This window comes from Sprattus sprattus, assembly GCF_963457725.1.
Source record: "Sprattus sprattus genome assembly, chromosome: 1".
Classification (NCBI taxonomy): domain Eukaryota; kingdom Metazoa; phylum Chordata; class Actinopteri; order Clupeiformes; family Clupeidae; genus Sprattus; species Sprattus sprattus.
Genome location: NC_137920.1, coordinates 57,384,628 through 57,396,268, shown reverse-complemented (window position 1 = coordinate 57,396,268; position 11,641 = coordinate 57,384,628). Strand labels below are relative to the sequence as shown.

The window sequence follows — 11,641 nt, the reverse complement described above, 5'->3', positions numbered from 1 at the left end:
ATCACACTATCCGCCTACTCGTGTTTCACACATTATCATGTCAATAACGGTTTTCAGTACTATTTCTGTACTGAACAATAAAATCACCAAAGGTATTAATCGTGTATGTCTTATTTATTTCTTAAATGTACAAAATTAATATTCAAGTGATCAGTGTTGTTAGTTATGCAGTAATTTAAGAGGTGAAAGCAATAACATAGGCATGGAATATAGTACAAAGGTGCAATTTGTCTCTATTAGGAGTAAAAGGTCAAATGTAAAATTTTCGATGCACATACTAATAATGTCACTGTGTGCTGCAGTGAAAGAAAGAGTTACAATCAACAGGAATTGCCCACTATTTACAAATATATTATCATGAATACAAAGAAAACTGTAACACAGTTCACAAATATTTAAAGCCATCTTTACCATGAACTGAAAAATATTATTGTATAGTAGCTTAATGTACCAGGGAATCCAGTGCAAACAGCACAGTACATCCAGTAGGTTTAAGGACTGATTTAAGAGGGGGCATGTTTGCAATGATCACCTACAACTAATCAATCATAGCAACATGGATCCCCTGACACTAATTTGAGAAGTTCTGTATCAAAAATGACATTATATAAATAATCCAGTGACATTTAAGTTACATTCAAGAAGAAAAAAAAAACACTCCCAGTAAACAATGGTGCATAAAGCTGTTCAAAATCCCCTAAAACTCTGCTTTACTCAATTCAAATAATTACACATCACCCAACATAAACACTGTATACAAAAATATAAGAACTCTTGAGTCAGTCAATTCTTATTTGTCACTTTTCAGCACACTGGAAAGGACAAAACAACTGTAAGGTTAGTTCAAGGAAGTGCGGTTTTGTATTTAGAACATCTACTGTACAGAACACAAATGAGCAAGCACCACTACATCAATCACTTACATTACCATAGAAACTATTTCCACTATGTCATTGTCGCTGCTGCTCTGGGCAATGTGGAAACATTTCCAGCCCTTCAGTGGATTCATCCACCAGGGAAGAGGTCAAACTCCGGTCTACTCCATGTTTTTTTCCGTTGGTGTGCTGAAGTGTGTTCTCAGTGTGTGTGTGTGTGTGTGTGTGTGTGTGTGTGTGTGTGTGCGTGTGTGTGTGTGTGTGTGTGTATGTATCAATTTGTAACAATCCTTTTCAGAGGTTGACTGTTACATTTACATCCCATTCACTTTCTTTAGGTTTAGTGGGCATCCTGTTTTCAAGTAGAGATCATCCTCTCCAACACAGCCTGGGAACAGATCATCTGCAACCAATGTGGGAAGTGTTTTCTGTCAATGGTGAGGGCATCTATCTTTTGGTTGTCAGAGGTTGTCGGTATTTTGGTTAAACTTTACTTTACAGTGATTCATTTGTATTTTCTTATTTACTACAGATTTTGTAAAACACCTGGGAATTCTCTGGTGAGGAATCCTCTTGCGCATCATTGGGATGTAGTCTACAGGGTCTTTAATCAGACGTCTTCCTCGCTCTAACTCTCATTCTCTCCGGCTCTCTCCATCTTTTTCTCTCCCTCTCTCTCTCCCTCTCTTTCTTTCTTTCCCTCTCCCCCTCTTTTGCTTCCTCCTTCTCTTTCTCCATCCTCCCTTGGCTCTGCGTTCCCTCAGTTCCACCCCTTTCCTTCAGCTAGGCTCACTAACAAAAACTCACTATGATACATCCTTACCAAACATAAGCATAAATTGATAATGTAAAATAAAAATATGCATCAGTGTAAGAGACAAAAATGCTAAAGGTTTTGACTTCTAAACTGTCACTGTAACTGTCACAGTAATCTGACTGTTGCACAGGCCCTAGAGGCTGGAAAGAGCTTGCAGATCAGAACAAAATAGAAAGGAAGTTTTCACACACTGATACAAACTGAAGACTGATATGATTATTAACTAGGACGTTGCCCACCCATTCAAAAATTGACCATCAATATTCTATGTTGATTTTTCGAGTAAACTACACCATGATAGCAGTAAGACACATCGTACCATCAAGCTCTTTTGATTCCTTAAATTGAAACATAATACATGACATATTCGAGAGGCTGTTTCTTGCAGATATGGTTCCAAAATGCTTCCATTATTGGTTACAGACATTCCACCCCACACAGCGCATGGTAAACCTCTATGAGCAGCTAATGGAAACCTGAGCACCATTCTTCAAGATAGAGGTTACCTCAAGGTTACCTCAGGGCCCGGGATGTGGCAGCACCTGCGTGTGGGACTGCATGTAGGGCAGAAAGTTGGGGGTGTACACAGCTGGGTAAGGGAGCGGCATAGGGGACATCACAGCGCTGGGCAGCGACTGCTGGGGCAGCAGCACCTCTACATACTGGCATGTCTCTGGATCAAACAGCATCTTGCGCTGTGGCTGCAAAGGAACGTCCACGTAGAAGCACCTTCCGGTCTCAGGGTCCAACAGGAGGTGGCGAGGAGCGGCCTGCCCCTGCATCAGCCCCCCGCCCAACTCTGGGTAGATCATGCTGGCACTGCTGCGTCGACCCTCAGAGGTAAACATGGGGTAGGTGGTCTGGGTGGCACACAGGTAAGGCTGAGCTTCGGGAGAGGGCATTTTTGGCTCCCGGATGACACCCCAGTTCTCTCCATTTCCGGTCTGCTTGGGGGAGCCCTTCTGTCCCTGACGTCTCTCTGTGTAGCAACTCATGGCTGGTTGTTGGCTGTCCTCTGGCATGTGCTTGACCAGAGGACTGGGTCCAGTGGGCTGAGCAGACGTCTGCAGCATCACTGGACCCTGCACAAAGCCCATCGCACTCATGTGCGGTGACATTGCTGGGTAGCTCAGAGGATTAGCTTTGTAGTAATACGTGGGCAAGACCTGGGCAGGGGTGATGGTTCTGTTGAGCACACAGGCAGGGGGGGCCTGGCAGTGGGGTGGCAAAGATGGGCTCTGGAAGCTCTCCTTGAGGTGTGCTGGGGATGGGTAGCACTGAGATGCTGCAGCAAAGCCATGCAGAGGTAGTGCTTGTTGCTGCCTGTGCTGTTCAGCAGGACCTCTCGAGCGGGACCTCTCGAGTTGATCTTGATTGTTGTCTAACACTTCTCCATCAGTCAGCAGCTCAGCAGAGGGTTCCGGTAAGGCCTGCGGTGGCTTCTTTGCTCTGTCAGTGTGTTTACATTTTGGGTTGTCACTCTGAGCGTCAAGTTTACACAGGCTATCGCTGCTATTCATTCCTTCCATGCCGTCTGACTCGAGACAGCTGCTGGCAGCGGACCGACTGTTTGGACTAACCTTTGTAAATCTAGTGTCAAGCTTATTAAGGCCTCCTCGGGGACTGTTGTGTTGAGAATTTAAATCCCTCATTTTCTGTGCCTGCACAGGTGGAGATGAAAGGGCTTTCTTCCCCAGCTGTTTGTCTCCTGACTGGAACACATTGCCTTTATCGCCTGCTCTTTTGAATGATTGTGTGGCTGGTTTTACAACTCTAAAGAAGTCCTCGAGTCCCTGCAGTGTGCCACCAGGTCCCCGGAACGAGAGGTTATGGGACGTTTTCACCAGACTTCTCATATCCCTGACAACATGAACCGGTGCGATTCCTTTCAACTTGTCATGTGTACTCACGTTGCCAAATTGTCCTGGTATCTTCAGGTCCCCTTTTTCTGTAAGCTGCTCCTTCTCTATCCCTGGAGTGCGCTCAGATGTCAGGGGCTGATTACTTTCATCTGGACTTATCTCCAGATCTGAGAGCAGGCTGGAGATCTTCTGTGGGCTTGGTGGCATTTCTTTGTTGCCACAATCTGGTTGGTTCTTGAAGTGCTGTTGTTTATGGTTTCCCTTCTCCACACAGCATTCCTCGAGTGTGGCTTTCAGGCAGGCCTGGGAGCCTGTGGCCCTGCTTATCACTGCACTCGTGTTCCAGCTTCTGCCCTTTGCTGAGTCACACGATAACTTCTCTCCCGGGCTCCAGCGAGCCAGCCGCGCTGCCTCGTCTCTGGGGTTTGGCTTCTCTGCTTTCTTACCGTCCGCAATGGAGGTTATTTCTGGGCTGTCCGGATCCTGAAACTCAGCCCATCCTCCTCCACAGCTGAGAGGATTGAATCTGTTATTGGTGATGGGTTTCTGATGTGGTTTGGAGTTGACCCTAATGTATTCTTTGATTGAGCAGCTCGGAGCCTTCACTGGTGGACTGTGTGAGGGCACCTTGTGCTGTGAGGGTACACTTGAACTTAAGTAAATTTTTGTGGGTTCAGCAGGTAGTTCTTTGGCAGATGGAGGTTTGTAAGTATCATTACTGTTGGTTTGCGCCTTGAGAGTGGCAGAAGCATTCTCCTGCACTTCTGCATTCCGAAAGCCCTGCTCATGTTGCATCTTCTTTGACAGGACATTCTTTATCAGACAGGAGGCCATTTTGGTTCTGCCAGTGGTCTCGTCCAGTGACAGGGATTTCTGCAGCCTCTGTTTACGTTCGGCCTGAACTGACCTCTGCTCAGGCCCATGTGACTCCTGGTGAAAGGCTGCTGGTGTGCTGTTCTGACGCAGAAAGATGTCCCTTGGACGGCTGGGCGCTGGAGGGGCCTCCCGGGGCTCGTCGTGGTTTTCGTTGGCGTTCGACTCCGAAGTGTCCTTTCTCTTAAGCTGGATCTGTCTCTTGGGTACCGTCTTCATGCTGCCTCTTTGCACCTCCTCATGGGTTTCCAGGGCAACATCAATACATTCAGCGCTGCTGGCCTCGGAACACGCAGATGTGTTGTGGTTGCTCAGCGAAAAAGCCATTGGCAGGTTAAAGGAAACCTCGTCCTCCGCCCAGCCATTGAAATTGCTCTCTATGTAAGGCTGGGTGGAAGACCTGCAGGTGAGGTTGTAAACATCCAAATAGTTTGTCTTGAGAGAGGAGAATGTCTTCTTTGGCAGGTTACTAAGAGTCTTGACCTCACTGTCAATCTCACTGAGCTTCGTGCCCATGTTGTTTTTTCCACTGCTCTGCTGCGTGGCGCTGAAGTCTTTCCCAGAGCTGCCGCTGAGTTTCTGAGGGTGCGCTCTAGACCTCCAGGCGACTTGCCCGCAATGCTTTTGCCACCTCCGCAATTCAGGAGGACTATGCGGCTGGTGTTGCTGCCCGGTTGCGAGGATACACTCAGAATAACAGTGAGGCGGGATTCCTGGCTTGTGCACACTGCCTGTGAGTGTCGAGATGCAGCTTGCAGACACTTTTCTATTTCTGTCCCTGACTGACAGTTCAGCCTGCTCCACTCTGCAGCTGGCCATCGTGTGCTGACCCTCCCCCGCTCCAACCAGGCTCTTCTTCATAGGCTGACCCTGGTGCAGTCTGCTCCACTCAACCATATGGCTGCTAGCAACCTCTGCAAGACATGGCCAATGTTTCAGGGCCACCTCTGTTGGCATTTTGCCACTGATTTCCCTTACCCTGTCCTGGTTGTATTGATTTCCCTCAGGCGTGATCAAAATAGTTTTGAAGTTAGACTGAAGAGGTGGAAAGCAGAATCCTTCCTTGGTGTTGGTGTCAGTATGAGTAGGCATTTTGACTTTAACGATATCTCTTGATGGGAAATTAATTCTTGGGGAATGAGAGGACTCTGACAAAAATATGCTACCTGTTTGAAAACTGTTGTTGGTGGAGCCATGTGCTGTTTGTTTTAAAGTCTGATTTGTTGTTGTAGGTACTGGTGAGATGTGATGAGTTAAACCGGATGTCTGTGATGCTGAAATAGAGTCGGGTGAAAGTGAGATTTCCACAGGTTCATATGAGGAGGGCACAGAAAAGGACTTCTTTAAAATGCCTGGATCACTGGCCTCAGGTGATATAGCTGATAAGTTTTGTGCAGGAAGTAGAGCGGTTTTACTGTCGGCCTCTTGTACAGGAGCAGGACGTAGAACAGGTCCACTGTCGATCTCTTTTACAGGAGCAGGACGTAGAGCCGTTTTACTGTCGATCTCTTGTATAGGAGCTGGAGCCTTGCCTTCAGGGGGATTTCCTGGTCCTAAGCAGGGGCAACAAGTTTTGTCTTCAAACATCTCATCATGGTCACTTAGAGAACAGACAGCAGAGCAGTATGAGCTGCATGTGTCATCAATGACACTGTCGCTTAAATCAACGTCACTATCTTCCTCTTCTGTCATTGGACAAGGTGATTGGATGGCATCCTCAAAGATGTCACAAGGAGAAGACCTTTCTGACATGTCAGTGGCTAGGTAGATTCACTGATGTGTCTGGGATGTTGGGTCGATGCTGCAGGACTTGTGATCAGTGACTCACTCAGTCTAAAAGTGGCAAAGTGTTATCACAAGCAGAAGCCCGAAGGATCTGGGGACTTGAATAATGCAGACAGCAATAGAGATAGAGAGAGAAAGAAAAGGAGAGAGAGAGAGAGAGAGAAAGAGAATACTTAAATTACGCAATTGAAATGAAGTACAGAGGTCAAGATTGTTAACAGTGGAACCAACCATTAAAAAAAGCCAATAAGCCAACATAGCCAATTATATTAATGTTTTTTTTTGTATTATCACTCACACACAAAAAGTGATACTCCAAATTCAAAGTATGAGGGCAGGCTTAAAACTCGGAGTACTCTACTATACCCCCTAGTGTTTGTTTATTATATAATATATGTCAGCCACGTGACAAAAAACTGCTCTCTGTGACTTTAGCGAGCCGGGCTCCAGTTTCCTTAGTCCTAGGCAAGCATATAGACGCATCTCCATCGACTGTGTGCAGGATATATGTAAGCACATATACTAACCTAGACTTAGAGCGCAATCCTTCAGTCATATTCAGGCATGGTCTTCTCAGACTTCTCAAACTCTGAAAGAAGAGTCATGCACCTTTAAAATTGCAGATGAACACACAACTCTATAAATCTAAAACAAGAAATTAGGGCACATACCCTCCAAAAACAGCACCAGGATGGGGGTGGTGGGCTAGATGAATCAGACCCTTTTCTCCCCCTCCTGAGGTTTGGCCCAAGTAATGTGGTCCAGGCCCCGCAGGAGCAGAGGCGATGGTCGAGAGGTGGCAGTTAGCTCTAACAGCAGGTGCTGGTCAGGCTGAGATAGAGCATGCCTCTGGAATTCGGTTAACATGGCCAGTGCAGTCACAGGGCTGGATAAATATAGCCCGACCAGTCCCACAACACTATCATAAGGGAGATATGGGGGTCCTATGGGTACGCCTTGGGAAGTACCGGGCACACAAAGAGGTTGCTTCAAATAGCTTGCTTATGTGTGTATATGTGTTTGCTGTTGTTGGGGGTAGGAGGTATGTGTTTGTGTGTGTGTTGGGCGGGGGGGGGATTCACAATATATGCTCTTTCAAAAATCAAAACAGTACAAGGTTGGGTATTTTGGTATGACTGTACAGGATGGACAATCTATGGAAGCACTGCCAAGCATCTCATCTTGAATAAACAATGATTATTTAATACCACTCAGCTCCTCAGGCCTGAACGGGATGTATGGGATGGTGCCAGTAGTCTTTGGCTGACATAGATTTCATGGTGATCGTGACACGATGGTTGTTAGTTCCTCCGTGAGAAATGTGTGATGGTGTCGTGCCAAACGGTTCTGGGAAAAGAGCCCAGTGTTTGAGCGGAATGGGGTGCTGTATGAGCATTTGGTGTAATTTATCTTACAAGTGCCAATTGGTTGGATGCTGTGAAATGTTTATGATGAATATGAGCTCCGCTATCCCTCCTACACAAGACTAAGGCTGTCCCATATTTAAATGCTAACACATACTATGCACAGTAGATTAGGGATATCAGTTCCTGTGGCTTGAAGTTGGATTTGAGTGGACATTTCTACGATATTCTATGACGGAAATCAAAGTAATGTTTACTTTATGACAACAACGCATTTTCCTCTGTTTCAATTTGCCTGTTGATCATTAAAAGGAAATATGAGCCAACAGTAAAGCTCATTCCAAGCATATCACACAGCATCAGTGAGAAAGTTTCTCTTCGTCATGTATGTTTCATTTGTGGTTGAACAGGTTCAATGTCCAATCATTTACAGAGAGATTTTGATGCCACCTGTTGGTGAAACAGAAATCCAGCACTTTCCTTCTGAGAGAGGTTTTCCATCTGTTCTAAGATTAAAATGCAGTTGGTTTCTAGAAAAGCCCGATTCAGTATTTGTATGATATAGAACACTTCACCAATCTGTTGTAATGAAATAAGCTGGACAGTCACATGAAGAGTTTTGACTACATGCTAATTTTCTCAAAACTAGTACATTTTAGTCAATCAAATTTTCTTTGAAAATCTTAAAGGCACCCAGTGCAACTTTCGAGGCTTAAAAATAAACATTCAATTTCTAGTCTTTTTTACACGTCGTAAGTTTCAATAACTCCATACCATTACATATCGACATTCAAGGAGCAAAGATGAGACGTCGTTGTGTGGTGAGAACAACAACAATCGCCGCCATTTTCTTTATTTTTTGTAACCTACAATAAATAAAGCAGGATTCCAGTCAATGGAAAAATGGCCTCTCCCCACCGGCGATTGTTGTTGTTTACGATTTTCTATCAGTTCTCACCACACAACGACGTCTCATCTTTGCTCCTTGAATGTCGATATGTAATGGTATGGAGTTATTGAAACGTACTACGTGTAAAAAAGACTAGAAATTGAATGTTTATTTTTCATTGAATGTTTATACAAAGTTGCACTGGGTGCCTTTAAATGAATCAACCACAACTTTATTGGTTCATGTCTGTCAATTCGTGAGTGCAGAATCAGACAGTAGAGATTTAGAGGGAATTCCTTTTTAGCAGACTAAAAGTAATTTAAGGATCTGATTAGTTGAACGCAACTTTACTCAAACACAAAGGGTTAAAGACTAAATTCATTATCCAAAGTTTATTCTCCATGAGATAGAGGAAGCAACAGAAGACCTCAAATCACTTAGTATTTGAAAATTAGGTGAGTAGGTATTTCCATGTGTTATGTGTCTATTTTCCTTCATAACTGGGTTCATTAAATCAAATGCTCGACGACAAATGCTCGTCCTTAGAGAGTACCAGTTTATCCTTCTATAGTCCCTAGAAATAAACATGATTTCACAGTACACAGTACAACCTCACTTTAAATGTGCCGTTTGAACATTTATAGAAACAGTGTAACATTTTCATCAATGTAGGTTTCACTGAGCATAATGGCAAGGGCACTTATGCCTCCATCATGCTGTTATTACAGCAGTTATTGGAGGGATTTGAGGGTGATTTAATGGAAACCAAAGCTAACTATGTGCTTTTTGATTGTTGATTAAGAGTCATTTCTACAAACAGGTATATTTCCCATTTGGTTTATCTGTTTTTTATAAAGTGGTTTTAAGTGTTGTCTTCCTACACACTCATTCATGAAAAATTCAAAGTACGCATAAACGAATGAAGTTATTTTGCATTTTAATTCATAGCACAAGTTTGAAGTTACCAGTGTTACACAGCATAACAGTGATACTGTAACATGTATTAAACCTTCTTGCTGATTCTCTTCAGGACGACAGAGCCTGTGGTTGAGGTCTACATAGAAAAAAAGAAATAAAAATGATTATAATAATCATATACAGTATATTTCACAGACATTATTTTTCATCTTGTCTTCAGAGAAGATTGACACCTCACCTCAATTAGTTTCCCACCACTGATCTCAGATGTGTGATTGTAATTGGGAAACTGTACACTAAGTTTGGCCCCATCCATGGACACCGTGGCCTGAATAGAACAGAGACATCATGATCAACAATTCTTCCATTGTGAATCTCTTGCATCATAACCAAAGAAGGTGGATTAAGTACTGGCACCATACACTGTAAATGTCTGAGTTAGAGAAAGGGGTGGGCATGCGACAGAGTAAGAGAGAGAGAGAGAGAGAGAGAGAGAGAGGGAGAGGGAGAGGGAGAGAGAGAAATAGAGAAATAGAGAAATAGAGAAATAGAGAAATAGAGAAATAGAGAAATAGAGAAAAGGAGACACTTAAACAGGAGATGGTTATAGAGTACAAGCTGCCAGAAGATTCTTTTACCTTGAACTTCTTTCCACCAATAGTCTCCATGTCACACTCCTTGCCGATGACGAATTTGTTGGAGACCGAGTGGTTGGCAGGGTAGTGCTGGGTCCAGGTGAACTCATTACCATTCTGCACCACTTCAGTCACAAGTTTGTAATCACGACCTTTCTCAATGACGTCATCAGGAATACCTGGAGAGGTACAGAGCATTAAATCATAAGCATAAGCTAGACAATGTTGGGGATTTACCGACAGCATCAGTGTTTTACACAACTCAGAACAGGCAGTAGATTCCAACACATTTATAGCATAAATTGTGTGCTACAAACTGTTGCTCAGTGGTTCCAATTTTTTCAAATGAAAATTTCAACCAAATCGTCTTCTGACAAGTATGAAGAAACAGACAAAACCCATGTTAGTGAACACATCCTTATATGTAATAGGACAAATTCAAGAACAGTCCAAAGCAATTCAGGCAAAATAACAGCATATCTGTATGTATACAGAACAGAAAATCTGATAATAATCTGTTAATACAGAAAGTAACTAGATTTGTGAGAGATTGCAAAAGTTATCCTACCCAAGATCTTGCAGAAGGCATCGTACCCCTCCTGGGACTCAGTCTCGTACTTGCCGGAAAAGGCCATTGTAGGTCTGGCGTAGGTTGGTCACAAGTGTGTGAGAAAGAGCGATGGGTGAGATGAGTGAGAGAGGTAAAGAGGGAGAGACTCACTTGGCTTAAATAGGGGATTCTTTCCTCAAACTCAGCCCACTTTTCAATAGTACGACGCTTATGTCACCATTGCCAAAAGTGCCATAAATGTTTATGGTGACAGTACAATACTCTTAAAAAAAGGCCTTAAGTCATCAAGGAGTGTGTGACCATGGGGTTGATCACCCCCAGTGATCAGGAAGACTTAGATGAGCATGTGAAAGGAGGACTGTTTATTTCCTTAGATCTTGCCTCGTCTAAGTTTATGACACATCTTCATAGAAGGTGCACTGTTTAACTTTACCCAGAGACAACTAACTGCCTTGCAGCTGCATCTGAATTCATTATTATCATCTTTATTTCAATGAGTTTATAAAAAAAATAGGCATTACTCAGAATTAGTCAGAATGTATGTTAAGTCAAGTCAAATTTATTTATAAAGCACATTTAAAAACAACTCACGTTGACCAAACTTCAGTGCTGTACAATTAAATCACAATAAAATATCAACTCAAATAGAAAACAGAAACAAAACAATGAAATTATGTAATTTAGGAGAAACAGACCTAGGTAAGACAAGGCGACTATTATCAAACTTAAAAAAGGCCAAAGCATAATTGTCTAAGGGAAGTTGCATCATATTGCTACAAACTATATACTGCAACAGCTTTACAAACCAAAGACAAGGCAAAACAACATCTATATTCTTTCATGTGCTTTCCTACGTCATTGCATATTTTGTCTGTTTGTTGTTTATTCAGTTAAAATATTTTGGAAAACAAACCGCTATTGGTATACTTTTCTGCTAGTTCTAGCAGACATTCAGGAAGGCTCAGACTGCATAGAATGGCTGATAGTATGGTAAAAGGAAGTGTAGTCTTGCAATGAATACAGTGGAGGCCAGAAAATGTCTAACTTAATTA

At 43.2% G+C, this 11,641-nt stretch overlaps 2 protein-coding genes across 2 annotated transcripts; both read right to left on the bottom strand.

Annotated features, from left to right (window-relative positions):
• Positions 1-126: 126 nt before the first annotated feature.
• Positions 127-6,997, bottom strand: LOC308372605 (uncharacterized protein). Its single transcript, XM_080847816.1, has 3 exons — positions 6,884-6,997; positions 6,740-6,801; positions 127-6,310 (listed from the first exon to the last, which is right to left on the bottom strand). Exon 3 carries the CDS (start codon positions 6,177-6,179, stop codon positions 2,211-2,213), a length of 3,969 nt encoding a protein of 1,322 aa, XP_080703942.1. The 5' UTR covers positions 6,180-6,310; positions 6,740-6,801; positions 6,884-6,997; the 3' UTR covers positions 127-2,210.
• Positions 6,998-9,468: 2,471 nt separating this feature from the next.
• Positions 9,469-10,653, bottom strand: fabp6 (fatty acid binding protein 6, ileal (gastrotropin); the record flags this gene model as incomplete). The annotated part of the gene is made up of 4 exons (XM_080845210.1): positions 9,469-9,519; positions 9,622-9,711; positions 10,022-10,197; positions 10,587-10,653. The coding sequence occupies 4 exons, from the start codon at positions 10,651-10,653 to the stop codon at positions 9,469-9,471; spliced, it is 384 nt and encodes a 127-aa protein (XP_080701336.1).
• Between the last annotated feature and the right edge of the window lie 988 nt (positions 10,654-11,641).

What these genes read in the sequence shown, in the direction of transcription:
- LOC308372605 (XM_080847816.1), bottom strand. Translation starts at nt 6,179, where the DNA reads ATGTCAGAAAGGTCTTCTCCTTGTGACATCTTTGAGGATGCCATCCAA.